The sequence below is a fragment of the Protopterus annectens genome, chromosome 13.part0, assembly GCF_019279795.1.
Source record: "Protopterus annectens isolate FY-2018-M chromosome 13.part0, PAN1.0, whole genome shotgun sequence".
Lineage (NCBI taxonomy): Eukaryota > Metazoa > Chordata > Ceratodontiformes > Protopteridae > Protopterus > Protopterus annectens.
The window spans coordinates 678,715,503-678,742,860 of record NC_056747.1 but is presented as its reverse complement, the minus strand read 5'-3'; the positions used below and the strand labels follow the sequence as shown (position 1 = coordinate 678,742,860).

Below are 27,358 nucleotides of genomic sequence, written 5' to 3'. Positions count from 1 at the left end.
GTTACAGTATCAGCACACTGTGTGTGATTACCCCTATAGACTACAGACATGTCATAATAGTTGTACAAGTGTGTCTGTGCAGAACCCTCTCTGATCACTCTAAATTACATATTCTGATATTGTCCATGACTGTGCTTGGTTCTTTTAATGTTGTCCACTTTTCCTGTGCCCCATTTGCTGAAGACCTCTGCTGAGATTACACTCATATCCAGGCAAATCAGTTTACACAGCTTCACAATATGCACCCTACCCCAGGTATATATAACATCCCTGATAGATGTACTCTGCATTGTTCATGTAAGGATGCATATCTCACACAGACATCTTCCCCATTGTTATGTCACCTTGTGTGACTGTCACATAATACACATTTTTACTGTACAGTCCCTACTTTACCATATTGATATGTGATTAATGTTGCTACTATAACTGTCTTCCATTGACATGCCATCACCTGTACATTAACTTGTTTCACCAGTCCTCTTTCCTTGTGTTCATTCCTACAATTCATCTATGTGTTCATATTCAATACACACACTTGCCTTGAATGTTTATTTTACATGACAGTCCATGTTTTACACGTCAGTACAGAATGCCAGGAATGGGATTACACAATATTCTGCACTGTATACACTGTCACGTACTGTGTTTGGAGCATATACATAACTATCATACCTCTCAACTGTCAAGATTTTCATAGAATGTCCAGACTTTTGACATATATATTTTGATGTGTTCCTTATCAAATTTGTTGTTTTCTTCCATATCACTGGGATGATCTCAAGGCTGATGCAACTCAATAATTGCATAATTTGGGTTTCAGACTTCAATTCCTTCAAAAAATATATCTTAACACATACTCATTATTCTAGCACATTTCTAAAGAGCAAATATGTCAAATCTGTCTCTATTTCTGGGTCATTGTCCCCTCATTATGTTGGTCTTTTTCCAGATGTCTTGCACTAAGAGATTGAGAGCTATGAAAACTATTATCTGTTAAGCCCTAGTGATCATTGTGGTATTCTGCGCAAAATCGTGGACCTTTTGTGCTCTGACTTAAACAGGATTGCAATGTGTGCTGGCTTACACATTTTCCTGGCTGGCAAAACTGTTGGCAGCCACAAAACTGTGCTTATTTACATGTAAATGCAGTGCGCAGCATGAATATGCAATGAGTGCTGCTGCTCACTGCGCATCACTATACACACATGTAAACACCATGTAAGCTTGGCATGAAGCCTACACAGAGTTTACTGAATCCCAGGTCCTATCTAGTTTTTAATTGTACTACCAGAATTTATCTGACTTTCTAGAAATACTAGTTCTTTCTTTTATGCTCTACTTAAGAAGATTAACCTTAAGATTGTGTTGAAAGGATAAGATGAAGCTTAGCAAGAATAAAGGAATGGTTTATTGTACTCAGCTTAAATTCATTGCCAAACTGCAAAATAAAGAACAGGAGAAGAAACCCCCCCCCAGAAAGCAGTATGCATTCTGGAAAAAAAACTAATTGGTAGGACAAATAAAGAAAGGCACCTGGGAGTAGTCATAATAGATGTCCTAAAAGCAAGCAGTATGATGGTAGCTGCAAGAAAAGTTGTTGGGATGATTGGATGCATATAGGAAGGGGCTTCACTGGTGTAAACAAAAAGATGTTACCCACCCATACAGGCAGTTGGTAAGACCCATGTTGTTGTACTGTTTGTGGCTCTGGAGCTTTCATTATCATATGAACATTTAAACTATAAGCATATGATACTTAATTGTATAGTCATATAATCGAGAGCAGTAAGATCAAAACTGGTCAATCAAAAAAAAATGTTTTTTTGAGCCTCCACACCCCCTGCTAATTTTATATGTATATATATATATATATATATATATATATATATGTATAAACTCTGAAATTGCTCTACAGTGGGGAAAGGACAATGTCACTGATCCCTACTGTTCACAGTGTTGCATTAAAATAAAACTGACATTGTTTGATCATTTGATTTTTGATCAGCTGGGCTGGCTTTTTTCAGTGAGTTGATTGCACTATTCATCCACTTCAATGGCACCCCATATAGAGGATGCATGAACATGGGGGGGGGGGTGGGACTTGAAATTTCAAGTTAGCTTTCTTAGGGGAGAAACATGGTGTGATGAAAGGAGATACTGCCAGCCCAGCTAGCTGGAATTTTGTAAATAATTATATGTTGTTGGTGAATATTGAAGTGGTTTATATAAGATGCTTGTGTAACAAATGTATTAGAACTATATGTCATGTGTATATAAAACTGCTTGTACAGACGTGTGTGTGTTGAAAAGGTATTTGTAAAATGCTTGTGTTTAAAATGGATCCACAATGTGCTCTACTGGAAGAGAACAGAAATGTACATGCACTATTGTAAGTGTTTAAATATATATATTTTAACAGTGGAAACTAGAATACAGGAGGGTAACTTCAGTCCAACAAACATCAGAAAAATAACTGAAATTAAATTACTTTATGCCTAGGCCATTAGAGATTGTATATTTCAGTTTTCAGTGTAGCAAGAGACACAATGAAACTTTCTGTATTGTCTTTAGGGTGAACTAATTACTAGTCTTGAAAGCATGAAGGAATGCAATTGTTTTATGACTTCCAGCATCTGCCAAACATCTGAGGAGAAGCCCTAGTCTGTATATTTTTACAGGTAGATGCTAAATACTGCCAGTTTCATCAATGGAGGTTTTGGCATGGGGACTATAAGTCAGATGACAAGAAGTGATGTCATTCTGCAAGCTATTTTGTTTTAATCTGCCTTCACATTCTAAGCTGAATTCTAAAACACCAAGGCAGCACTGCACAGACCTAATTACTGGAAGGAATAGCCATCCTTGCTTGTGGATAGTACCAAATAAATTTATATACAAAAGCATATGGAAGGACCTAACCATGTAGACAAAACCTACAGTGCCATATACACTATTGCAGTATTGAAACATATCATCCACAAGTGTTTCTATACCTACAACTAGTACACCAAACTCACAAATAATGTTATTCAAAAGTAAAGCAATTCCTCCGTATGACTACACACAAGGCATGTTTATGTAAGATAGTAGTTATAATGTGTATCAGGATTCAAAGATGATGTAGTGATATACAGCGTTGTGTCTTTGCAGCAGGGTTATTTGTCTGCTCTGCCTGCTAAATGTAGGTTCATGAAGGTCTTAGAAATTAAACTCATATGTATAACATCAAGTTGTAAACCTACGTAGGAGAAATTGTTCCATTGCAGTGCCACACTGTGTCTTAAACAAATATATGTCTAATGAGCAGTGTGCTAAGCTTAAATATAGTACATCAAACAGTAGCAGACTGCTGTGAAAATTATATCATCTGGTGGTCACCTATTACGGTGAGTGCAACCATCACGAACAATATACAGCATTAATATAATTAATTAACAGTAGTCCACTAATGCTCTGCTGACTAAACAAGGGGCATGATCACATAATAATGTCAGGTTCCATGTTATCTTTAGCCCCATGAAAGATAGATATGCAATCTTTTATAACACTCTTCAAGAGAAACCTTGATGAGTGGATGGGAAACAGAAAGTTTACCCCGGGGACCACTTTAGTGACTCTGCTGGACAGAGGCACAGGGAACTAATCTAAGGGGGATGTGAAAGCCAACACATTCTGGCTAGGCTTATAAATGCCTTTGGGCAGATAGCCTGGTACCTACCTATGAACCTATAAATCTATCTAGCTATATATTATGTATGGGCACCATTGGTTTTTTTGTAGCATGCATTTATTGTGTGACACTGTTTTTGATAAGTTTGGTCATTGGTGAAAGTGATCTCATTATTTTACAGAGGGTTTTGTATAATAGTTAAAGTCTTCACCTCATAGACACAAAGTCCAGAGTTGATTCTAACCTTAAGTTATTGACTAAACTTACAATGACCTATGAAGTATGTTAGCCTAGTATTCAACTATGAATTAGATGAAGAATTTGAAAGACAGGTTTGAACAACATATGTGGAAATATAATATTCCTTTTGGGGGTTGGTTTGGTGTAATGATTAAGGTCTTCACCTTATAGACATAAAGTACAAGGTTTGATTATGACCATAGGTTATTAGCTATGCTTAAAAGAGCTATTTAAGGCAGTTAGCCTAGTATTCACCTAAGACGTTAAATTGCAACAGTTCGACTGTCATTATAGTTAAATAATTTTCTTCTTTCTCCATGGTTGTGTGACTATAGAAATAGTATATTTAATTTCCTGGGGTATGGAGGGTTGCTTAGCTTTGACTTTTTTTTTTTTTGTGATCACAAAGATTACAGGTTTGTTTACATTTCTGATCCCTTTAGTTGGATGCTTTTGTGTTGGTGCTTTTCACCGATGATCCTGTTTGACATATTTTCTGTTGATTAGAGTTTATTAGTGATTTAAAGTAATATAATCTCTCACACACACACATATATAACTATATGTGTGTATATATATATATATATATATATATATATATATATATATATATATATATATATATATATATATCTCATAAAATACTAACAGAGTCACCACACCCAGGTTAGGAGTTAAGACTGATTTAATACAAACTTCCAGTAAAAACCATAACAGGATAAGCACTTTCAGGTTACACAAACCCTTCTTTAGATCCATTTAACTGCAATGATAAAAATTAATTTAAAGACGTCATCCACCTATCAGGATGAATTATTCTCAGGACCAAAGCATACTGATTAACCATTCATTAATGTTTAGGGAATAATAACCAGTTGTCATTCATAGATAAAATGAAAGTCTTGAGCAACCAATCAACATTATAACTATAATTTATTCCACTGAATCACCATTCAACACTAAATGTGACACATTGGTTCATAACATTTCTACTAGGAACCAGTAGCTTTATTCATTCAAACTACAGATCATCTAAGTGTGGCATTGAGTGCTAGCCAACCAGAAATCTTGAATGTCTCGACCAATAATAGACTTTTCTTCACATGCATGATACTTCTCATTGGATTACTTCACTTTGATGCCACCTGCTCCCTTTTGGTCAAATACATTATTCGCAAGTGAATAACTTTATCCATTTGGTATTCCAGCCAAAAGCATACTACCACAGAGTCTTAAGCAACCAATCAACATTATAAATATAATTTATTCCATTGAGTTGCCATTCAATACTAAACGTGTCCGATTGGTTCATAACATTCCCAGCAGGAACCTATGACTTCATTCATTTAAGCTACAAATTGTCTTGCTGTGGCTTCAGCCAAGCAAAAAATCATGAATGCCTCAACCAATAATAGACTTTCCTTCTTATGCATGATGCTTCTCATTGGGTCACTTCACTTCAATGGCACATGCTCACTATTGGTCAAAATACTTCATTCATGAGCCAATAGCTTTACCCATTCGGAGTTCTTCAAGTATTATAGACTATTCTCTGTGCATGATATCTCATTCTTATACTGTTTATTCTCTAAATGGCCATATTTTAATCACTTTTTTTGGTGTTTATCTTCCAAATGCTTCCAAATCAAAAGACGATCCTTACATAAGCTTGTTTATTGTCACCATATTTCACCCCTTGTTTTATACAGGGGTTAATGCCATTCACATACATAAACCAGTTTCCTGTAAATTCAATTAAATGTGCCTCTTCAGGCCTTTGAGAGCTGGCTCTATAAATATATATATATATATATATATATATATATATATATATTTATAAATGTGCAGGAATATGTATACACACACACACACACACACACACACACACACACACACACACACACACACACACACACACACACACACACACACACACACACACACACACACCCACACACACACACACATATATATATATATATATATATATATATATATATATAATGAACACTCTAATTTGCATATCATGTATTTATAAATATATAGTGGTAGCATTGTCGCCTCACAGCAAGAGGTTCTCCCATTTGATTCTCGGCTGGAATGCCTTCTGTGTGGAGTCTGCAAGTCCTCCCCATGGTCGAGTGTCATTCGAAAGACATGCATGAATGGGCGTGCCTTCATTGAAGGTTGGGCGTTGGGTGGCATCTCAGCACTGTAAAAATCTACTGCCAGTCATTATCAGACTGGAGTTCTACTGTGGTGACCCCTAGGAGAACAACATATATATATATATATATATATATATATATATATATGTATATATATATATATATCTGTATGTACTGAATACATTCAAAACATTGAAGGTACAAAAGTTTCAAACACAAAATATTGAACCTCTGAACATCAAAACATTGAAAAGCAATACAAAACAATTTTGCAGGGGGGACAAGCACCCCATACCTCCACACCACCTGCAAATGATATGCACTAACCAACAATGCACAACCTTGGTGGGAGGGCAGACTCCTGATCCTTAAAAATAGCAAAACCCAGCAAAATTGATGATCCAAACATTCGACCAATGGACATTTGACATTTTTTCCTTTCACCACATATATGCTGTCTATGTGTGAGTTCACTGACCTATGTATGTATGTTTGTGTGTGGGTATATGCATTCACACACACGCACACACACACACACACACACACACACACACACACACACACACACACACACACACACACACACACATATATAGATTAGACACAAACATACACACACTGTGCATATCAGTGTTATATTTACATGGAATATGCATATCACAGTGATACTATACTACCCTTCTGAGAGTGCTTATAAGATGGTTTCTGACACAGGGAATCAGGATGGATATGCATATGCTGTGAAGTCTGTAAAGGCAGCTGTCCATTTGATTATGTCATGGCTGGAGCTAGAACAGATACTCAACCTACCATGACACACCAGAATTTTCATGTTTACCGCCAGTTTACAGTTTTTCCTTCATATATTTCACCTCCTCACAAATGTTTTAGAATCATGTTCTAGCTGTTTCCTAGGGCCATGAAAGCTTATGCACTACTTGATTTACATATGTTATGGACAGGCTTTCAACAGGGATAGCTACAATTCTGCACAAGAGTTTAACTTTGGGGCAACGCCTTACCCCAGACATAAATTGTTTTGGAATCTATTACTCTGTGTGTCTTCAGTGTTTACCCATCTTCTCTGTGTGGTCTACTGATTAATATTGCTTCAGATTCTTATTTTGCCCGGTGATGACAGCAACATGTTGTGTTTCATAATTTTACTTTTTTTCTGCATTTTTGTGCTGCCCTATTCTGCTTTGATGGAAGCAGACACCACTTCCAAAGGTATTCTACATCTTAACCCATAGCTTGTACCTGCTGGATTTTATGTGTTGTTTCTGAATTAGACCTACAGCAATGTTATTTTTGTAACTTGAGTTACTGCTGTTCTGCCCTACTTTCATTGCTATACAGTATATTATCTTTGGCAGCTTTGATTGATATTGTTGTGCTATAATTAGCTATCAGTCATAACTTCGTGTTTAAACATTTTCAGGTAACCCTTCTCAGTATGTGTGGTATTTCTGTGTTACGCTGCTGTTTAGGTGGACTTTCTTTGTAACAATATATTGCTTCTGGGCTATCCTAGTCATGCCTGAAAAAGTGCATAATGTTTCCCAGTGTGCTAACAAAAGCAGTAACATATTTGTAAAAGCTTTCCTTTTCTCTTACTTCCACCAGAGCACATTTATTTCCAATCTCTTTATAGCAGAGGAAGGTATATTGTTTTTCTTGTAATTATTAGTACAGCATGTAGCCCTGTTTTCAGAGTATGGGTGACGTATAAACATTACTCATATAATCTGTTACATGCCACATCCATTTTTATCTTTAATTTCCTGATCTTTAAGATCATAAACCTATGATGCTGTCTACTCTTAAGACCACCATTCAGAATCACTGTAGGTGAAACGTCCTTTGCAAAACTAGCTACAACCATGTGGAATTCTCTTTCTTCTGAAATAAGAACACATCAAACAGCAGAGGTGTTTAAAGCAAGACAGAAAGAACATTTTCAAAATTAAGGGACATGCAATTGCTTTCTCTACACTTTGTAATTCCTTAAACTTCTCAGAACCACTTTACCCAGGTTAGTGCTACAGACTGTACACATACTGTATATATCCTTTTCTGAATACTATCATTGATTTGCTTTGACTCTGTAATTAGTGTATATAAATAAACCATAATTACACTTTTTTTGTACCCATTTCTCCCTACAGTTACACTACTATAATCTTGATCAAAAGACGGCAACCATTGTTCTATTTACATAATACTGCTGGTGTTGCGCATTGTATTAATTTAACTGAACCATCTGCATAACACTGATGCTTTTACAAATTGTAGTAATTTATCTCAGCTTTCTTTATGCTCTGTTAACGTCCCTATGCTTTTATACATTGCATTAATATTTTATACATTGTATTAATTTATCTCATCATTCTTAAATGTTCTGTAAATGTTTAACTGTTAATTGCTTTCAGTTGGTCATCCTCAGCCTACGTCATAGTTGAAAAGGGTTAGTAGAGTAGTCCAGTCCAACTACTTGTTAACAAATTGCAGTAAGTAAAATACTGGAAAAAGCTGTGTACAATTAATTAAACTTTGTCAAATGAGATGTATCCTGTGGAAACATATTGTAGAAGTGTAGCTTCTCAAACTAATCTTCAAAGTACTCTATATGACAAATTCAGGAAATAGTTCAGCAGTTAGGAATAACATTTATACCAGTGTATCTCTGTTTCAGTGGGAGACTAACCTAGTAAAAATTCAATGCTTTTTTCCCTTGGCTGGTTTTGTCTAAATGAAACACTAGATGGCAGTAGAAAACAAAGCCACTAGTCTTTTCGTGATGCTTGGAGTTTCTTTGTAGAACGTGCGTGTCCCCTTTCGTAGTGCACAAATCCTCTTCCTTGTTTATATCTTTACAAGCTGATCATGGACGGTGTTCCAGAATGGCTTAATTACGTTAGCTGTAAATGGTCCCAGCTTGAAAGCTCCTCTAAGGAATGTCTTACACAAGCAACAGATCTGCAGGAGATCTTTAATATTTGTTTATCCCTTTTCAGGTGAGCAGCTGCACAACAAAGTTTCAGTAAAACATTTTAAACTTTCAACTAGTCAGATATTCTGGTATGTTGAATAAATGGTCATTAGTTAGCAGGCTATCTACTAACAGAAGATAACATTTGTTTTTCTTGTTTCGTTGTGTTTATAACAGAGAATTATGAATGCTTATTTTAACAGTTTGATTTATTTTTATTTGTTTACTATGGCAATGCACTGATCAAGAAAGTACAACACCACAATAACAGTAGATGTTTGAATGGTCACTGCTGTAGTAGCCTAAGCTGTGTAACCCATATAGCTTGGGTTACTGCAGCAGTGATCAGTATGAAGAACATTGATCATTTGCAGGCACATTTCAGGTGAAAACATTTATAATAAACAAACAGAAAATGCAATAATAAAATATAAACAATAAAAAGGTAATGCCACAACATATAAACAGAGACACAAAGGCAGTGTGGTTTATTTATACATCACAAAGCTTGGCTTCATGAATTCCAGGCTTGCATCCCACCACTTCATAGCTTTGATAATTTAATGTCTCTTTGTATTACTGCCTTATGTCCAAGCATCTCATATCTATGTGACTCTTAAGTAGTCAGTGATCATCTTACTTAAAATGCAACATTATGTACGATCAAATTTCCATTAGTAGTAAGATATTGCATTTGACTTGCTAATCCTATGTAATCAACAAATAAATGTTAGCTGTTGTTTGAGAGTTCCTTCAAGGAAAATGTATTTGATTAACTCTTATTGAATTAATTTACTTATTTAATTTGTAAACAGAGTTATTCCTTTGTAGTGCTACTGTTGTTTACTTTACAGGGAAACCTGGGTCATTCAGACCATATTGTCATACAACAGCAGATGTGACAGTAATGTTAATAGAAAAAGATGTATTATTTTTGGTTCCCTCTCTTAGCTGACCATTAGCTGCTTGGTTACTCTTCTATGGCTCCTGTCCTCCTGGCAGTGCCTGATGGAAGGAAAGGTGAATGGGGCAGGGGGGTCTGACCATATTCCCCCCCAACTGCGGCTGTCATTGGTAGTCGGGGAGAAGAGCATGGAGTGGAACTAGCAGCTGGCAGCATCATACGTGCTAGAGACAGGGTTTTTCTAGGCCTCACCCCCAGCATGCTAATCTTCTAATTGGTAGGTTGGACAGGCAATGAAGTGTAGCTTGTGCGAATGTGCCTAGCACGAATCTAAGGGTAGTCACATCGCCTCAGCCTAACAGGGATGGATGCACCCATCCTTCCTGCAAGCTCTACCAAGTGCCTGAGCTATTTATCGAACTTGGATCACTTGGGCCATAGTTAGGGCTTCATCCATCTTTGTTACTGAAGCTGGCACAATTAGAGAAAGGTCATTGCTTTATTTTACTTTATAATGGCCAGTAAGGTCTGTAAATTAGAAGTACATAGTCACTATTTATAAGTAGTGTAGAAAATAAGGTTTCCCAACTCCCTTATTCCTGAAGTAGATGCAGTTCCACGATTATGGGAATGCAGTTTAAAGAACTGTTTGAAATGAGCAAGAGTAGTGAGGGCCTAGATAGTCGCATCAAGTTGGTCCCAGTCCTTCCACTGCTGAATTTATTAATTTTAAGGTTAATAATTAAGGGTCTGGCCTGGAATCTGAGAGATGTATCTGAAACATAAGACATGATATTGCTTTCAGAATACTTATGGGATGATATATAGTAAGTAGTGGACATCAAAGTCTAGTGACAAAGGGCTGCTGGTATCCAGTGTCTGTGGTATAGGATTGTACTGTGCTGCTTGAATCAAGCGACTTCAGCTGAAATATTTTTTCTGAAATAAGCTAATTTAGAGATGTCTCAGTTTAATTGGTTTTCAAGGGTCAGCTCCCAGTGTTCTCTCCTGTATATCTAATGAATCTGGGCATCTTGAAGCAATGTAGAAATTGCCTCATGTACACAGACAACCCTCTCCTCCTACCACCCAACACTACAACCTGTGAAAGATGCAGTTATCTAGCCAAACTGGAGGTAAAGCTCTCTCCAACCAAGACTGAACTTGACAGTCATGAGGAGAAGGTAAACATTTGCGCCACACCACACTCATCACATAGTCTCACTAAATCTACACCACCAAATCCACACATACTAACACAAAAACATTTGCGGAGGCTCTCAATAATAATCTGTCTAAGCAACATAGACCTCCAAAGCAGAAACACAAGCAACCTCCATCCCCCAACACAACCCAAATGACACATAGCCTACAGACTTGGTGAGCCTCTCAACCACAGCCAATAAGGCAAAACAGCATACCCAACACACTAGTCATAGGTGACTCTATAGTCAGGCACACTGATGTCCCACTCACCAGGCTAAACAAGGAGAATGTTACTGTCAGCTGACTGTTGGGTGCCAGGATCCGCCACATAACCCACGCACTCAGGTCACGCCACAAGAAGTACAAATATGACTCTGTCATTGTCCATGTTGGTGTGAATGACCTGAGACGTACCTCCCTGGACTACATGAAAAGAGACATGGAAGAGTTCTCTGATCTTGTAGCCCAGGCAGGTATGACCCTAGCCCTGAGTAGCATTCTGCCATCGCCCAGAATGGTACTGCAGTACAAGGACAAAATGATTGACTTCAACAATTGGCTAAGCTTCTGGTGTCATTCTAAGGGGATCCATTATCTGTCAACTTGGGATGACATGGTCGACAGACCACGGTGCTTTGCCACAGATGGCCTGCACCTGTCACCCCTGGGATTCCGGATACTGGCTAAGGCTCTTGTTGCCCCTATAGTGCCTTTTTTAGGCAAGGTTCAAATAATAAATTCATCACCATAACAGGAACAGGCAAACAAAAACTGAGGGTAATGCTACTCAATACTAGAAGTCTAAATCTCAAAATGCACTCACTCAAGGCAGTCCTTAAAATGGATAACATAGATATCTGTGCAGTGACTGAGACCTGGTTCAAGGCTCCAGAGAACATCCCTGCACTATCAGGCTATAACTCATATGACACTTTTCAGCCATGTAACCTGGACCGAAACACCAAAGGCGGAGGTGTGTCCATATTCATTAAGGATATCCACACCTCTAGGCTAGTTGCTCAGCATAATGCATCCGAGGTTATCCAAGTGCAATTAACTCTGGGCAAAACTGCAATCCAAATTGTAGCTGGCTACAGATCCCCCACCATGCCCCAGGATTCCCACTCCTCTTTTCTTGATGTACTGGAAAATATTAGGGTTCAACCAAACAGCCTAATAATGGGCAACTTAAACTACCCCACCATTAACTGGGAAAACTACTCGTTTACTAACTCCTTAGCTCAACGCTTTCTGGAATTCATAAACTCCAGTGCCCTGGCTCAACTTATCCACACCCCCACCAGGAGCAACAATATCCTGGACCTAGTCATTACCAACATGAGTGACTGGTGTTCCACACCTGAAGTCAACTCCTCGTTGGTCCGATCCGACCATAAGCTAATCACTCTTGATATCCACATCTTGCCCCCACCCCGCATTAAGGAAACCACAGTAAAAAAATTCTCAAAAGCCAACTTCATGCTTCTTAAGACAGAAGTGGTGAACTTCATGACACCCATGCAGATGGACAATACAGTTACAACTGCTGAATCCTACACAAATGCACTCTATAACCACTTACACGAGTGCATGGATTGTGCTATCCCAAACAGAACCAAGATGCTATCCTCCAAAAAAAGGAAGCCAATCTGGTGGTCCCCTGCCATAAACAAACTGTATAACAGAAGGAAGAAACTGTTGCAAAAGAGAGTAAAATCCCATGAGTGGAGGAGTTCCCTGGTCAGCCTCAGTAAGAAGCTGAGATCCCTTATAAGATCCTCCAAAGCTAGCTACAAAAACAAAATTGCCACTAATTCTAAGGACAACCACAAAGCATTCTATAGCTATGTCAAGAATCTCAATGGCAACACCCAGATCTGCTCCGAGTTACAGCACAACGGCACGTAAATTACAGAACCAACTGATATTGCCAACTTCCTGGCAGATAGGTTCAGTGCTAACTTTACCCCCTCACCCCCTAAAGGACCCATATCTATACAGGAAGAATGCAAAGTCCCTGTAATCACAACTACGCAGGTAAAAGCTGCACTCTCTAAAGCCAAAAACACAGCATCCATGGGACCGGACAACATCCCAGGCTGCGTTTTACATGAACTTCAGAACGAACTGGCTCCCCACCTAAGCACCATGTTCAATAATAGCCTCACATCAGGCTTTGTGCCCACTGAATGGTGCACAGCAACAGTTATCCCACTCCACAAAGGGGGAGCCACCACTGATCCCGGGAACTATCGCCATATTAGCCTGACGAGCCTGGTCTGCAAGGCCATGGAACGTATCATCATGGAACTCATAAACAAAGACATTGGTAACCTCCAAACTCTGGATCCCACCCAGTTTGGGTTTCTGAAAGGCAGATCATGCCTCCTGAAACTGATCGACTTCTTTGAGGCAGTCACCAAAGCCGTAGATGAGGGTAAGGTGGTTCACACAGCCTATCTTGACCTCGCCAAGGCTTTCGACACCATCCCCCATTCTGGAATTTTAGCTAAACTCACTAAACTAGGTATAAATCCCTACGTCACAAGATGGGTTGCCAACTGGCTCACTGACAGAACCCACACTGTAAAAGTTGCAGACTCCAAATCTGACCTCAAAGCAGTGACAAGTGGAGTATCACAGGGTTCCGTCCTGGGACCTCTCCTGTTTGGTATCTACTTCTCTGAAGTACAGGCTAACACAGAAGGCCTCTGGCTAACGAAGTTCACAGATGACTGCAAACTGGGAGCCATAGTCAAGTCCCTAAATGATGTGGACATCCTACAGAAGGGCCTTGCTGAGACAGATGCCTGGTGTCAGAGCCATGGCCTCAAGCTCAATGCCAAAAAGTGCAGTGTCATCCCCTTTGGTAAAAACTCTGTACCCATGAACTACCACATAGGCAACAATCTACTTAACACCGAATGTGTGATGAGACCTTCGGACCCAGGTGGACAGTAGTCTCTCCTTTGATAGTCACATCGCCACAGTAGTCAGGAAGTCCTTCTACGTGGCACACCTCATCATAAAAGGATTCTCATCCAGGAAGAAAGATGTCATTGTTCCCCTCTACTTGACACTCATTAGACCCACTGTAGAGTACAACGCCCCTTTTGGAATGTACCTCACAAGACATCTGCAGCAGCTGGAAAGGCCACAGAAGTACCTCACAAAGAGGATTACTGGCCTCAAACAAATGCCCTACACTGACCGCCTCAAAAAACTCCAGCTTTACTCCGTAGCATATCGCCTACTCCAAGGTGATCTCTGCCTAACATATAAAGCTATGTCAAACCCAGAACTGTTGGACATGCTACACCTAAAGAAATCCCAATCCCTCCGAGCTACACTCTCTAGGGACCTAAACCTTCCCACCACAATAAACAGGACATGCTGGAGGGATAGAGTCCTGTCCCAGAGACTTCCCATACTCTAGAACAGGCTACCCATCTATGTCAGGCAAAGTTCTTCATTAGCACTCTTCAAGAAAAATCTTGATGAGTGGCTGGGAAATAGGAAATACACCCCGGGGATCACTTCTGTGTCTCTGCTCGACTGTGGCACAGGAAAATAACTTTCTTGGGTGGCGTAAGCCAGGGAACCTTGTTGGCTAGGCTTACGTAGGCCCTTGGGCCGATTGCCTAGTACCTACCTATGAACCATGCACACTCACTTGTAATACTAGAACTACATGTTAGGGATTTAGACATAATACATTTATGAAGACGTCAGAAACGTTTCAAAAAATTTCAGACAACTGAGCTAGACTAGCAAATTGTATAGAGAGAAAACTTATTTAGGATGTACTTTTTAATCCACAACTGCTGTGGTCCCATGTATGCTATTAATGGGGTTTATATTATATTGTCAAAATGGTGTTATAGCAAGTGCCGTTTCGACGACACATAAAGAGTAAAATTCAAAAACAGTGAAACTTCAGGTCACTGATTTATTTCCTAGGGAAAAAATCAGTAGACCAACAATACACAACACACCAGTTAAAACATTTCAAAGTGGGGGGCTTCACCCCCCCCCCACACACCCCCTAAATAAATATACCAACTCGGAGATCGCACTACAGTGGAGTAAAGGGCAATGTCATGGCTCAGGCCAAGCTATTTTTTCCCTAGGAAAAAAATCACTGGCCTGAGCTTTCGCTGTTTTTGAATTTCGCTCTTTATATTTCGTCGAAATGGCATTCACTGTAATGCCGATTCGACAATATAATATAGACCATGTTAATGTGTCACTTATATTCAGGACTTGTAGTCTGTTGCCAAGCTGAAGGGGAGAGATTCAGCTACCACTTCTGTGGTTTCCTTAAGTTAGTGTGTCTCACACTGAAACCTAGAAGGACATCAATTTCTACATATCTAAATTATTTGTTAATTTCTGTTTATCTATTTCAGTGTCTGTGTTTGATGAAAGCTGTTATGGTACTGTAAATTTAAGCTGGCATTCTTTTTGCTGCTTGATATTTTCTTTCCTTGCTTTTTTGTATTCTCTTCTAAGTTGTGACTGAAAGCATACTACTTGTATTGGTTCGCTTTTTTTGAAATAAAATGTGTACACCAACAGTTTGATCAGAGGTGGAGTTTTTGGCATCTCATGAGCCTTTGCTCATTTGACAGCATATTTTTTGGCATTATGCATTCATGAGAACTGTTTAGCATTTTAGCCACTGTGACACACGTACTGAACTATTCATATATATGTATAATGACACCACTGTGTTAGTGTAGTGCTGTATCTAACTGCAAGCTCTTGTGGCTGCATGACACCATTAAACAGCAGCTTGTTCACTCTAACCCGTGAGACTATTGTGTGGTAGTCCAGATGTACTTCTTAATGTCAAGTATGGCTTTTCATGGAAAGAATTTATGGAGTTTGAGCCCCACTTTTTCAGAATTAATTTCTTATAATTGTCTTTGTGAACACTTGGCTGGAATACATTAACGTGTTGGGTAATATATGTGTCACAAAAAGCGTTTGCAAGTATTGCTTTTGTTACCATATTTTGATATAAATTTGATTTGTGAAATGCAATCCCAGTAATTTAAATGAGATGTAAATGGAAGCATATCAGTAACTGATTAAAATAAGCTAATCTTACAGAAGGGATTACTTTACCGGTGGATCATTTTTGGAAGTTTTTATTATTATAAATGAGTCTGAGCTTGACAGAATGCCATTAGCCATATGTTTAACTCAAAGCTCCCCAACATGATGTGTGTGTGTGTGTGTGTGTGTGTGTGTGTGTGTGCGCGCGTGCAATTATGCTATTAGGCACCCAAGTAACATATTGCGTTAGTGGGAACCTAATAAATGTTAACATTTAATAAACAATTTGTATGGGTGTTAAATGCAGTTTCTGTAGCCACACATTGAAATGTATGCACACAGAAAGTTTTGTTATTAATTTTTTTTCCTGAAGTACGCCTCATATATAGCAGAAGTTACTGACAAAATACGACTTGATCAGTAAAACATTTGTGTACAGAACTTTAATTGCTTGTCGTAACAATACATCTGTATGATGAATGAGTTTTAAACAAATTTATTAAGTAACTGTATACTTTAACCTGCGTGATCATGCATGCAGGATTTAATGACATAATTAAGTAGTCATGCATCTGACATGTTAAGCAGCTGGAGTTTGAAGAGGTTCCACTGCGGTGTGTATACATCAACTCTTTTGTAAGGCAAAGTTTTCAGGAATGGAATTATAAGATAACCCATTCTATAATATAGAATTACTTTATAGGGCCTGTTGATTTGCTGTGTACTTCAGTATTATATTAATCAACCTGACAATTACCTATGGCTCTGTGTCATGGAGGGAGAAAACTCTGATTGTGATCCAAATTACCTGAATTTTGTTGGCACCTCTGGCACTGAAAGGGCTGGGGTGGGGGTGAGAATGCAATAGCTTTGTTGACTTGTTCTCCCTGAGGATAGGGAAGTTTTGTCCTGGCTGGTCTTTTTGCTCCAATTCAAGCAGAGGCTTGCATGGAAGAAGTTTCAAGTGTAACTAGGGGGCTTAGGCTTGGTGATCTGTTTAGGAACGCATGCACATCAGGAGAGATCATAGGATGACTACGTGGTGATGCAGTTACTTATGACGGCCACCAAGGGCTGGGAGTGGGCCATACTGTAAAAATCTTAAAGCTTGCAGTCAGAGTGATGTGAAGCTCCTAGGGTTGAGTGCATTGTAGAGGAGTGTGTCAGTGAATCAGTGGCACTTTCAGTAAGTACTGAACGATCACGGAAATTTGGGCGAAACAACTTTTGCTGACAGTGGAGTTTTGTTTTTGCTCTACTGTTGTGTGACCACAGTGTAGGTATATTTAACTTTGGAGGGTGTGTGGGGGGGTGTATACTTCCAGGATTCAACAAAAGTTGTTTTGGCCATTTATTTTTTAGCCTGACTTGCATGGGCCAATGTACAAGAGTGTCTGTCTCCATCAGCAGAGCCAAGAATGCAAGCATGTGGATAGAGTTCACTCATGGGTGCCTGAGTAATGTCTTCTCCATAAGGCTTGCCCTGTACTGTACTTTACCGTACTGGGTGCATCCTTAGTAAGGATGATGACCGGGCTGAGTCAGGCAAAAAATTATTTATTTCAACAATTGGCTTAGCTTCTGGTGTCACTCCAAGGGGATCCAGTATCTGTCATCCTGGTTGACAGACCATGATACGTTGCCAGAGATGGCCTTCAGATGTCTCCTCAAGGCTTTTGGATACCAGCAAAGATGCTTGCCTTCACCATAGTGCCTTTTTTAGGCTATGTCAAATCAACAGAACTTTTGTTTTAAACTCCACTAGAGACAAACTCAAGGTTATGCTGCTTAATGCTAGGAGCCTAAACAATAAACTGCACTCTCTGGAAGCACTCCTCACCTTGGAAGATGCTGACGTCTGTACAGTCACTGATACTTGATTCAAGACTGCAGCGAGCACTCCAGCCATACAAGGCTACAATGCTTTTCACACGTTCAGACCCCAAAATGAGAATGAAAGAACCAAAGGTGGACATGTATCTATTTTCATTAAATCCAAGTGCACCTCAAGACTGGTGAAACAGTACGACTCTCTTGAACTACTCCATGTCCAAATAACTATAGGTAAAATACCCCATCACATCATAGCTAGCTACAGGTCCCCCTCCACCATGAACTGGGAGTAACACACTGCCTGTATGGACTTGCTAGTGTCACTCAATGTACAGCCAAACACCTTGGTCATGGAAGACCTTGGCTACCTGTCCATTGATTGGGTGACTTTACACAAGAACAAACATTATTGCTCTGCAAGAACAAACATTATTGCTCTGAGTTTCCTGGACTTTAATTCAAATGCCCTGGAACAGTTAGTCTGCACCCCCACAAGGGGCTCAAATGTCCTAAACCTAGTACTCACCAACATGGGTGGGGGGGTCACTACACTACCCCCAGTTTGTTGCCATCCCTGGTTAAGTTAGGCCATAAATCTGTCTGTCTCTCTTGAAGTAAAGATCAGACCTGACACCCTCACAGGAGCAAAAAAAAAATGAAAAATTTCTCCAAAGCAAACTACTGCCTTCTAAGCGATGGTATAAAAGGTTTCAAAGCCCTGCTAACACAGCCAACAATGATTCCTATGCAGAGGAGTACACAAATGCCCAATATAGCCACTTAAACAAATGTGTTGACTTGGCTGTACTTGACATGACTAAAACCAGGTCCTTTCGAAAAACAAGCCAACCCAGGTGAACTGCACGTATAAATAAGTTACATAACAAAATAAAGAAACTGATATCTAAGAACAAAAGGGAACTTACTCAGAAAAGGAAGATTACCCTCCACAGCTTAAGCAAGCAAATCAGAAACCTTGTAAAGTCCTCCAGCTGTGTGCCAAACTTATAGTAGATGGCACCACTCACACTGAACCTAAAGAGATCGTCAACCTGCTAGCTGACAGATTTAGTGAAAACTTCACCTTCCTGTCCCCACTAGCCATACCCCATACCATCCCAGATACCAGTCCTCTACGGAGTATCTCCAAAAAACTGATCATACAAGTGCTGTCCAAGGCCAAAATGTGATGTCTATGGGACCAGATAACATCCCAGGCTGCTTACTAATCAATCTAAAACAAGACCTAGTGGAACCACTTAGCTGTCCCTTTAACCACAGCCTGAGCATTGGTTTTATGCTGGCGGAGTGGAGAACAGCAAGAGTATTCCCCTATACAAAGGGGGGGGGGGTCCATCAACTGACCCTGGAAACTATAGACTCATTAACTGACCAGCCTTATCTGCAAGGCCATGGAAAGAGTCATCATGGACCTTATCAACCAGGACATAGGCAACCTTCAAACTGTTAACCTGATCCAGTTTGGTTTTGTCAAAGGGAGATCTTGCTTATTACACCTGGTGGACATCTTTGAGAATGTCAATAAAGCCCTGGATGAGTGGAAAGCAGTACATACTGCCTTTCTTGATTTAGCCAAAGTATTTGACACAGTTCCCCACTTAGGGATCATTGAGAAACCATACATCATTAGATAGGTAGCCAACTGATTAACAATAGAATTCACCACAGTCAAACTTGGGGAGTCCACCTCTACCAGTAGACCAGTTACCACTGGGGTACCACAAGAATCTGCACTGGGTCCTCTACTGTTTGGAATCTATTTTTCAGAAGTTCAGGCAAAAGTAGATGGTCTGTGGCTTACCAAGTTTGCAGGTGACTGTAAACTGGGCACAATCATTGAGTCCACCAGCGATGTCAGCATATTAGAGAAGGGACTGACACAGACAAGTGAATGGTACCAAACCTACAGACTAAAACTATACTCAAAAGAAATGTCTCATTATCACCTTTGGCAAAGAAGTAGCCCATGCTAATTATGGTATAGATAGCACCCCTCTAACCTCAAAGCCATTGGTGTGAGGCTTGGGAACACAGGTTGATAGCAATCTAAACTTCGATCACCATGTGTCCACAGTGGTAAGGAAAGCCTTTTACACTGCTCATCTCATAAATAAGGGCATCACATCCAAGATCAAGGGGGTCGTAACTCTGCTGTACTCGACCCTTATCAGACCACTAATTGAGTACAATGCTGCCTTCTGTATGTACCCCACCAGACTCCTGCAGCAGCTAGAGAGACCATATAGGTTTCTAGCAAAGAGAATTCAGGGCCTCCAAAACACGGCCTGCATGGAAAGACTGAAAGGCCTGTCACTGTGCTGTGTATCATACAGGCTGCTGAGAGGTGACCTGTACTTGGACTACAGAGCAGTCTCTGCAACTCCCCTAATGGAAATGCTGCACATCTGCAAATCAAATGGGGCAAGAGTCATTCACTAAACCTAGCATATGACATTAACAGAACACGTGGGAGAGACAGTTATGTCTCCCAGAGATTTCTGCTCATCTGGAATAGGCTCCCACTTCATGTGAAGCAGAGCTCCTCAGTGACCCTATTTAAGGTCAGCCTTGACAGTTGAATGTGGGTGTCACCTATGTCCTTCATGGACAGGGGCAGACCATAGAATTGCTCTGCAAATGACCATCTGGTCAATTAGGGTACACAGTGCTTTTTACATGGCTAGGCTTGTAAAGGCCCTAGGGTCATTAGCCTAGTAATCTCCTATGAACCAATGAACCAATAATTGAGGGTGATCTGGTGGTCAGAGTAAGCATGGGGGCAAAAATCACACAGAAAAAAGATGAACTTGATATCCTTTGGAGAACTGTATTAGTGGGTTGACTTCTGAAACAGTTTATTCATAAAGATTTAATTTATAATAAACTGCTTAAATATGTATGATTGCTTTAAAAATAAGGTAAACTCGACACCGTAAAACTCCACTGCCAATCATGAGCGGACAAGGTGATCCGCTGTGGCGACCCCTAACCAGGAAAAGCTGAAAGAAGAAGAAGTTTAGGGTGTAAAGCTGTTATTAGAAATGTTTGAAGGTTTTCTGTTAGTATACTAGACACATCATGTTTGATGTGTACTTTTTTTTTTCTTATGTGCTTTTTTCCCCTGCTGCTTTGTCAGTCATCAGGTCTCCCCCATTGGACTCAAGCCCATTCATTCCAGTGAGGAAAGGGTTGTTCCCTCAGATCATATAAGATGAGAGCTGTCTGAAGGGCTGTCATCCATGAAGACATTTGGGTATTTGGTGCTTTTGCTAGCATCCTACCAACGAGATCATTTTTGTATGAATGACCCTAACTCCTAACCTTGAGTGGTGAAATGGACACCTTCTACACTGGCAGGTCCAGAAATAAGCATAAATGATTAAGGCTATGAACTTATAATTAAACAATCATGTTGTTTAATTTGCTAATTTTTCATTTCAGTTATGTAATTCTAAAATGTTAAGAGCTTTTCTCTCCAGGACTCTGCTGAAAATGGGACCTTTGCCCAGTCAGACTTTCCCAGTAAACAAATATCAAATAAAAAAAAATAAAATAAACAAATAAGTAAATGTGTAGAGTGCTGCATCTATGGAAGGATTATCTAGCAGTAGTATTTGTTTGTTTGTTACTTGTTAACAGTGGATGATTACTGATCCACGCAGACCTTTTTCAGACTCAGCGTGGGAATATTGTTTTGTTTTGCTTAAGTGACTTGCTTAGATTAAAACAGTAGGTAAATGGAGGCTTAAGGAATTGAACCATGGATTACAGGAAGCAGCTCTTTAATAGCTCATAGCCTTACTCCTTTCTGTTTACCTCTTGACTTGCCAGTATACAAGGTGGGGGTTAAACATAGGAGTGCAGGGCAGGAGAAGGATTTAGGGGTGATAGTTACAGCAAGAGTGAGTATGAGGGTGCCATAGCAAGGCTTAGCGCAGCACAGTGCTAGGGTGTAGTAAGTGGTTTAGACTGAAGGGACAGAAGTGTGATTCTTCCTCCTTTAGAGGCCTTAAATTCCTCAGGGAGGGACCCCAGCTGGATTACTGCACTTATTTCTACGGAGGCTACTGTGACAGTAACACAGTGTTTATGGAAGGGGGTATAGAGAAAAGCCATTAGGATAGTCAGGCAGCAAAAATGTTGTATATAACTATGAGTGTACTCCCTGTGAAAGGGGTTAAAGGAGATATGGTTTGGCTAGAAAAGGCTATCACAGGAAAGTTTTGAGTGGATATAGCTTTAAATGAGAATAGTGCAGAGAACAGGGGGTTCAGATACCATATGAAGACTGTGGCAACTGTGGGGTGCGACGTGCAACATATTGGCAGACTAAACAAACAAAAAACTCATTCTGCTGACTAGTAGTAGTATGTTTGTATAATTGCTTTTTCAGTTAAATCTGTTGCCATTTCACTAAATATGTTAAGTAGTTGTTACTGTGACATTTGAATGCTAATATAGTTCCTTTCCTTGACTGACTGCTGTTCTGTTATTAACAGCCATGAGGATGAAGTATTCCTGGAAAAACTTGCTGGACTGAATCTGCTCATAAAAAATTCTAAAGCTGTTTTATTTTACAAAGAAAAAGGCAATGAGAAGTTTCAGAAAAAGTGCTACCTGGAGGCCGTTGCTCTGTACTCAAAGGTAAGTGTGTGAAAAGTACCTGATATTACCTAATATGAAATGTATGGCTTTAGGTTTAGATGATCATATCTAAAAATGACTGTTATTTTACATTAGCCATTTAGAAGTGGAGCTGATGTTTTGGGGACTGACTTTGCTGATATGCTCTCCTGCACAAATGTCAGTTACTCACTTTAGTTTCTTTAGACTGTTAGAGCCAAAGCCAGATCTGAAAGGACTCTCCATCCTTTGCCTTCTAATGGCATTTTACAATGTACAGTCCGAGACATGTACTGTGACCACAAGTGGATATTAGTAATGTCATATAGGTTGTAAAAGGTCTTAAACCAAAAGTAATAAACCCTTATGGTGTCATTATCTGTAGGCTGTGGTATGATTCACTAAAACATAATTTATCAAATCCTTTTCTACCAGACATATTTCAGCAAAGCCAGTTCTGCCAGCTGGATATTCAATTGCAAATCAGGTGTTTTCTTTGGGGTATAGAACCTTTCCCCAATACAAACACATTTGAATTTACATAACAAACTCTAAGATTGCTAATGTTTGTAGAAAATGACAATTGTACTGGACGTGTAACTAGTGGTGTACAGTTCTGTGAATGAGAACAGTAATGGAGCAACCTGGTGATGTAAAACTAAACTGTGCTCACCAGCACACACAGTCTCCAGCTCACAAATAAAATGACCTGTAGTTAATAAAACACATTCTATCTCCAAACCCTAGCTGTGTTGGCAATGGGTACGCTCATGGCTAATACCTGTGCGAATATTGTACTCAACCTATGGGAATGTGAATATATCTATGGTCCATCTAATCCATTTGGCAATAATGTGATTTATTTATCAAAGGTTTGTAGATGACTGCTTTATGGTGTGGAAAGGAGATGAGCATAATTTGTTAAGCTTTGTTGACTATTTAAATAGTACAACGTCATTTTTGAAAATCAGAATTACTTATTTGTTTGATAGAATTTCATATTTAGATGTAGAGATATTTAAGGAAAATGATACATTAAAACATGCATATTTAAGAAGGATGTTCAGATTAATAGATACACACATGCTAGACAAGTATGCATGCAGGTCATGTGTTTCGAGGTATCCTCAGAAGCCAATATGAGGGTGAGTAGGTTAAACACAGAAGATTCTAAATGTATGGAACAAATGGAAAATATGGCCCGAGATTTCAAGAATAGAGGGTATAATATGGACTTGGTTCATAGTACGATGAAAGAGATCCTTGATAACAGGATGCAAGTAGCTCCTTCATTTTTCGGTGGGCAGATACAAAATAGGCAATATGTCGAGAATGCACATATGGTGCTTCGGTATGTTACCACTTATAATAACCTGACGAGACAGGTAGAAAATGTGATACGAAAGAATTGGAAAATTCTGACTTCAGTGCCTGAACTAATATCTGTTGTAGGAATTAAACCAAGATTTGCCTACAGGAACAGCATGAATATAAAAAGGGAAATATTTTATAAAGATTTTGATGTTAATCTGAAAAGTACCATAGGTATGGGACAGTTCCATGCCATAATTGTAGTTGCTGTAATGATATATGTGGCCTATTTCAGTTCCAGCATCCAAAAATAAAAGAAATTTATGAAATGAAATATCAAGCAACTTCTAACACTACTTTTATAGTGTATTTGGCAACCTGTGCACAATATGAAAGCTTCTATATGGGTAAGTGTTCAAGACGTCTTAAAGATCGTATTATTGAATACAAATCCAACATTAGAAAAAAGTATAGACTAATGCATTAGCTAAGCATATAAATGATAAAGGTATATTGATGTTTTTAAATTCAAAGTTTCAGAAGTTATATTCATGAATCAGAGGTAGAGATGTAAACAACAAACTTGAATTAGCTGAATATAGATGGATCACTAAGTTTGAAGATGAAAAATACCCAGGGCTGAATAATATGGTTTCAATAAAACCTGTTTTAGTAGCCAGACAAAAGCTTTATAAATAATGTTTATATGTTATACATAGGCCTAGAGGTACACATTATTAGATTTTATTCACCATCAAATAATGTACTGCTATGTGGTTTTAAGAAAAAGTTTGTATTTTATGCTGTTAATTGGACGTGAATTGCTATTTGCTGGTTGTGTCATGTGTTTGTGCTTCTTAAGTATAAAAAGAATGTTGTTTTAAATGTATTTTATACTGATGAAGGGAGCTTTCCCGAAAGGTTTATCTTTGTTTATAATAAATTTAGCATTTTCTACATTGGTGTACTGAGTTCATATAAGTCAGGTGTAGCAAATATTTGCAGTCCTCGCCTCTCTCCAAATAATTATGTGTTCTCACAATTGTTATATTTAATTAATTAAGGATGTGTTGGGGACAAAACCACCTATATGGTGGTGGTAAAGTGAAGTATCCCTGAAGAAGTGCTTTGCTTTAGTGTGAATTTGCTATTGGCCTTTCATGAGTTGTAATCTTGAAGAGTAGAGACCTCAATGAAATATCATAATTTTTTTTTTTTTTTACTTTACCTTAGCGTCAAACGCTGGTTGTGTAGTTTTGCTGCCTGAGATGGTACATGTACTGTTTAAATATTTTCTCTTTGACTTCATTAAAATTCCTTGGACAGCACTTGATTTTTTTTATGCGACTTAGAAGAAGCCAGTTATGAATGGTGTCTGATTCTATGCTTTTTGGGTGTGCAGTGCAGGGGAGCTTGCGAACAGACAGGTAATTGGGTGATGTCATTGTATACCCATGAGCCACAGGAAAATAACAGTATGATTGATGAGTATGAATAAAGGCAGGGTCAGTTTGAGCCGAGAAGGAGCACCCAGTTGTACTTCATATAGATTCACGGTAATTAGTTTTCACAGAGCACAGCATGTTCTTTGGTTGCACTGCTGCTGTGTAAAATATCACACTGCATAAACGTCTTTGCTTGTAACCCATAAATTAGTGCATCTAATTAAAGATTAGGTGTCTGTATCCTATATGGTTTTGATGCCAGTAACTTTACTTGTATTCTTTGGGAATCTGGGTAAGTAACTTAACTGGATTAAAAAAAACAAAAAAAGTCTTTTAAAATAGTTGTGTTTACGGGTACAGTAGAAATGTAGCTTTCTCAGCATATATGAATCTAGTTGCTGAAATTTATGCACTTCTTTAATAAACCTTTCAAATTAGTAACTATGTGCTGATCTTTGCACTAAATTCAGATTCCTCTCTCCGTTCCTGCTAAATTGTAAAGAGTCTGTCTTTCAGCACTAAGAATTCTACTTTATCTGCAGCCTTCTTTCCCACTGTTTCTATAGTTCATCATTTAAGATTTAACACTAAAGGGTCCCCTTCATGTCCTAGTTACTGGTGTTGTTCTAAACTCATTACCTCATCAATGGTACCAGCAGCTTGCTGCTGGCTTTAGGTATTGTGTAGAAAACGTCTGTTTGAGATGGAAAGCAGATCTGACTCTCAGTGAGAAGTGCTGATGTATCATTACTGGGGCAACTTTTCACTTCACCTGTCTGTTTTACAGCACCATAGGCTTGTGACAGCCTCCATAACTGTTTCTGGAGCAGCTATTGCACATCAAGGTGGACTGAAACGTAGTATATCTTTAACCTGATGGTTCTTTTACCATAAAGTAGGAGAAAGTAATCATCCTCAGCCTTGTTAAGATTTGTTTTTTAACCGCAGTCTTACAGAGACAAAAATCCATAACCTTTAATTGTATTTATTTTTGCTTCAGGGGATTTCAAATGCCACACCTGGGACTGAGGATATAGCTGTGTGTTATGCAAATCGATCTGCAGCCCTGTACTATCTCAAGGAATATGAGGTGAGGCAATTTATTTATCATGGTAACTTATCCTTTATCATTGGGTACATTGTTGTGTCTTGTGATGAGAATGCAGAATTGTACAGTGAAGGAGACTAACAGCTCATCATGTCTGTCAGCTTATTGTAACAATTAGGTACCTACCTACTAGTCTGGCATCTGGGTGATCTATGTGACGCAATCACACTCTTGATGGGTTCATCTTTGGAATGATAGTGACCCAGATCCTTTTCTTCTTCCATCATCTTCAGCATCTGTCTGTCTAGAATATGCACTGTCCTCTAGAGTTGATACATCCAATGTGTCACCCAGCATTTTTTTTGTGCAATTAATTTCAGCTGTGCTTTGCTTTTCCATTCTTTCATTGTTCCAGTGTTTATTCTGAGGCTAACTCATCCATTTGTTGTCAGTGACACAGTTTTGTATCAACCACAAGCAGATTTAGTTGGTTGGCAGCATTCAGTGTTATATCCAACACAACAATGTTAAAGTGTTTTGGCCCCACCACAAACTAGTACTTCTCTTGTCGGTGTCCTTGCTTTTGAGTTGCCCTTCTCCCCTCTCACCGTCACGTTGTGCCTTCTTGTTGACAGCTAGCTGTTTATCCAAGTTACCATCTTTGGCCCAACATATTTATTTTAATCTTTGCTATCAGTCTGCGGTATAGAATTAAATGCCTTACTACAGTCTAGACATATTACATGCCGTGGATTCCCATGTATATTTTTGCCATGGCTCAGTTATACAAATGTTAGGTTTGTTTGACACAAATTCTCTATTGTGAACTTGGG

General features: G+C 39.0%; 1 protein-coding gene across 1 annotated transcript in view; it reads left to right on the top strand.

Annotated features, from left to right (window-relative positions):
• The first annotated feature begins 8,929 nt into the window (after positions 1-8,929).
• The window catches only part of SMYD4 (SET and MYND domain containing 4), a 192,738-nt gene continuing 174,309 nt past the window's right edge, over positions 8,930-27,358 (top strand). The window contains exons 1-3 of the mRNA XM_044054369.1: positions 8,930-9,098; positions 22,598-22,742; positions 26,478-26,567. Of these exons, the coding sequence (XP_043910304.1) occupies positions 8,968-9,098; positions 22,598-22,742; positions 26,478-26,567 (366 nt within the window). The 5' untranslated portion in view covers positions 8,930-8,967. The remainder of the gene's footprint in view (positions 9,099-22,597; positions 22,743-26,477; positions 26,568-27,358) is intronic.